This window comes from Diaphorina citri, unplaced genomic scaffold (assembly GCF_000475195.1).
Source record: "Diaphorina citri unplaced genomic scaffold, Diaci psyllid genome assembly version 1.1 scaffold36758, whole genome shotgun sequence".
In the NCBI taxonomy this organism is placed as follows: domain Eukaryota; kingdom Metazoa; phylum Arthropoda; class Insecta; order Hemiptera; family Psyllidae; genus Diaphorina; species Diaphorina citri.
This window is the reverse complement of record NW_007414090.1, coordinates 1-3,328: the sequence shown is the minus strand read 5'-3', so window position 1 is coordinate 3,328 and position 3,328 is coordinate 1. Positions and strand designations below refer to the sequence as shown.

The 3,328-nt window shown below is 41.9% G+C and overlaps 1 protein-coding gene across 1 annotated transcript in view; it reads right to left on the bottom strand.

Annotated features, from left to right (window-relative positions):
* Positions 1–3,322, bottom strand: part of LOC103523740 — a 10,454-nt gene extending 7,132 nt beyond the window's left edge. The window contains exon 1 of the mRNA XM_017449297.2: positions 3,124–3,322. Within this exon, the coding sequence (XP_017304786.2) occupies positions 3,124–3,283 (160 nt within the window). The 5' untranslated portion in view covers positions 3,284–3,322. The remainder of the gene's footprint in view (positions 1–3,123) is intronic.
* Positions 3,323–3,328: the final 6 nt, after the last annotated feature.

The following is a 3,328-nucleotide window of genomic DNA, read 5'->3' as shown; positions in this document are numbered from 1 at the left end:
CCACCCCAGACCTATGTTAAACAGTCCAGCGGCATGAATCTCTCGCTTCTTCAACAACTCGGTCCGTGGTTAGCCTCACTAAAAAACCACAGTCCTGATATCGCAGTGGTGATTCTCCCTTGTGGTATTTATAAAAACAAATCATACCAAATCACAATACGTTATTCAGCCAGTGCCTTGCCATATGGATGCCCACCTCCAGCCAAACTCCTTTCAACCACTCTCTCATATTCGTTCAGTTTTTTATTCACTTGGCCCCTCTCTTCATCCGTTGGTTTGGTCCGTCGTCAAAGGACAGATCTGATTTCTTTCTCTAGGCTCTTCAGATAGGTTCGGGAGGTCAATGACCACCCATGGTACCACTTTGTCGATCAGGTTCATGTACCTTGCTTCATAATGAAGAATCGTTGAACACATGCTCGTCTAGGTTGGAGCTGGTGTTGACGTATGCTTTCAGGGCGTAGTCTATGGAGATCTTCATCGCCTTCTGCATTGTTCATGCCTATACCTGAAGGAATGGAAAGCATCATTATTGAGTTTTTGTTAAAAAGATTTGACAGAGAGAACTGTAACTGCTGAGATCTTATGAAGGGAACGGAAAGTCATCATTATTGAGTTTTTTGCGTCTAAAGAAGTTTCGACAAAGAGAACTGTACACTGCTGAGATCTTATAAAGGGAATGGAAGTCATCATTATTGGTTTTATGTTTATATAAGTTTGACCAGAGCTGTAACTGCCTAGAGTCTTAATGAAGAGTGAATAAGGAAGTCATCATTATTGATTTTGGTTAAAGAAGTTTGACAAAGGGAATGAAACTGCTGAGATCTTATAAAGCGGAATGGAAAGTCATCATTATTGAGTTTTTGTTAAAGAAGTTTGACAGAGAGAACTGTAACTGCTGAGATCTTAGTGAAAGGGAATGGAAAGTCATCATTATGGCTTTTTGTTAAGAAGTTTGACAAAAGAACTGCTTAACTGCTGAGATCTTATGAAGGGAATGAAAGTCATCATTATGAGTTTTTTTTTTTTAAAAGAAGTTGACAGAGAGAACTGGTAACTGCATGAGATCTTATCGTCCCAAAAGCGAAGAGAAAGAAGACAGGAACTGAAGAAAAACGTGAAGCCCGTGAAGCCGAGAATGAAACGTTATCTTCTTTAGAATAAAGTCCGTTCCGGCTGTAATCGAACCGAGACCTCAGTATGCTGTTTGTTTCGTAGGCCATGCCCAACCCTTAGTCATGTCTTTGCTTATCTTACTTATAATTCTTACCTTTGTCAATCAACTCTTGATATTGGGCCTGGTTGATCTCAAAACTTCTCCAGTTGTTTAGGGAAGTCGCTTCTTGTCCTTCTCATAGTCTCCAAATCTCTCTTACGTCTACTATGGCGCCTCATTATGACCTGCTGATGAACCATCTCATTTAGCATTGTCCTATCCGCAAGGCTAACCTTATCGAAAGTTCTGAGTCAAATCGCAAAGGCTTCGTTAATCTCCCGCTTGTAGCCGTTTATACCAGTCCTTCTCTTCGAAGTTGAAGTAGGAGATAGTGGCGAATGTGGGCCTTGTCTTGCGATTTTGTTCTTGAGTTCATCCATATTGCCGATGATACTCGTCGTCTACAACTCATATCGCCGCGATAATCTGGATTTTGGTTTGCCTCTTCTTGTTGGCCCGACAGCCGTTCCTTGACTCCTTGGCCTCGCTAGCCCTCTTCCGTTTTCCTGAAGCAGAAGGGATGGGAATGAAATAAACAACTGGTCTTTAACGAAAAGGTCCAAGGGATACAAATATTAATTTAAACAATTGGCAGATATTTTATAATTATGTAGGCTAGGATCTACCTATAGGGTATCTATCGAATAGAGGTCTCGAAATTCAAAATCGGCAGGCGGTTCGATACTTATTCGTGGAAACTATTGGGCAAATAAATGTAGGTACCTTATACGTTCCAAGTTCTTTATGAGATATTTTCCCTTTTTCTGGCTTTCATCTCAAGGCTGGACAAACACATCGCTTGTACAACCTACCCTTCTTGCCCTTCTCTCCTCAGAGAGCCTCCCTCATGATGGCCTCCAGATCAATAACCCCCTCCCTATCCTGCTCCAGCGGCCTGCTTCCCTCATTCGGCTTCGGTCCTATGTAGCGGCTGTAGTTGCATGATCAAACCAGGGCGGATAACAGCTTGGGATCTGGCTTGATCTGATGTTGTGCACTGGCTTGGTAAAGTCATTGTCCACGGTTCGATTTCCGAACTGTGACACCCTTGAGTTCGTGATAGGTTCGTTTCTTCCATAGCCAGGTGGTCAGGTTCGAATGTAACCTTAAACGGGAAAAGCTCCGTGTCAAGTACCACTCTCAGCCTCTTTGTATGACAGGTCAGTTTTACCACCGTGGGATTGTCTCAGGATTGAGTTCAATCCGAGGTTGGACCTGGCCTATATAAGTATAGGGAAATCCTTCGTTTCATCCCAATCCCGAGTGGGAAACCCAGCATTAGGAAATGGGTCGAGTGGATATGGCAACTCAATCACATGCATTTCAGACACACTCCATTATTGTCAACGGTGTAAGTTTTACTTTACATATATTTTGAAGAAACCATTTTTTTCTGATGAAAATTCGTTTTGAAACAAGGTTCTTGAATGACTGAGGACCGGCTCCTTATGTGTGTTGGACTTATGCACGGAGTGTTATCTCTACAACCTTACACACACAAAAAGTATTGTAGGTAACCTACCTTTAAACCAGAGACCAGGAACAGTAAGGTTTCTTCTTGAACGGCTGGCGTCTCTTATCGTCCCTTCCCCGCCAATAGAAAAAAAAAAAAAAAAAAAAAAAAAAAACTGACCTTTTACCAAGCTTGGATTGGTCAACCTCAGTGAGCTCATCAAAAGGTAAAGGTGCATTTTCCTTTTGGCGAAACTTTCGGAAACAGAACCGATTCCGATCGCTCGTCCTCTTCGATTTCCTGTATAATATATATGTTTTATTTGCACATAAAATACATGAAAGTACATCGTACAATGGTACAGATGCCATTTCAGTTTTCTTTAACCGGTTTCGTTGAACAAAGTTTCCCGAAAGGAAAACACATCTTAACCACATGAACGTTGTGTACTTACTTTCAAAATGTTCCTTATTGTTATAATCCATGGTGGGCAGATTCTTCTCCATTTCCTCCATAGAGTCGAGGAGTTTCTTTTCATCCGCGGATATCTCTTCCGCAGGATTTGCGGATAGTCCGCATATTGTCACCAACAATATCCCCAGTACTAGCTTCATACTGGTGGCATGTAGACTAAACTATGCCAGTCCCGTACTCCTATG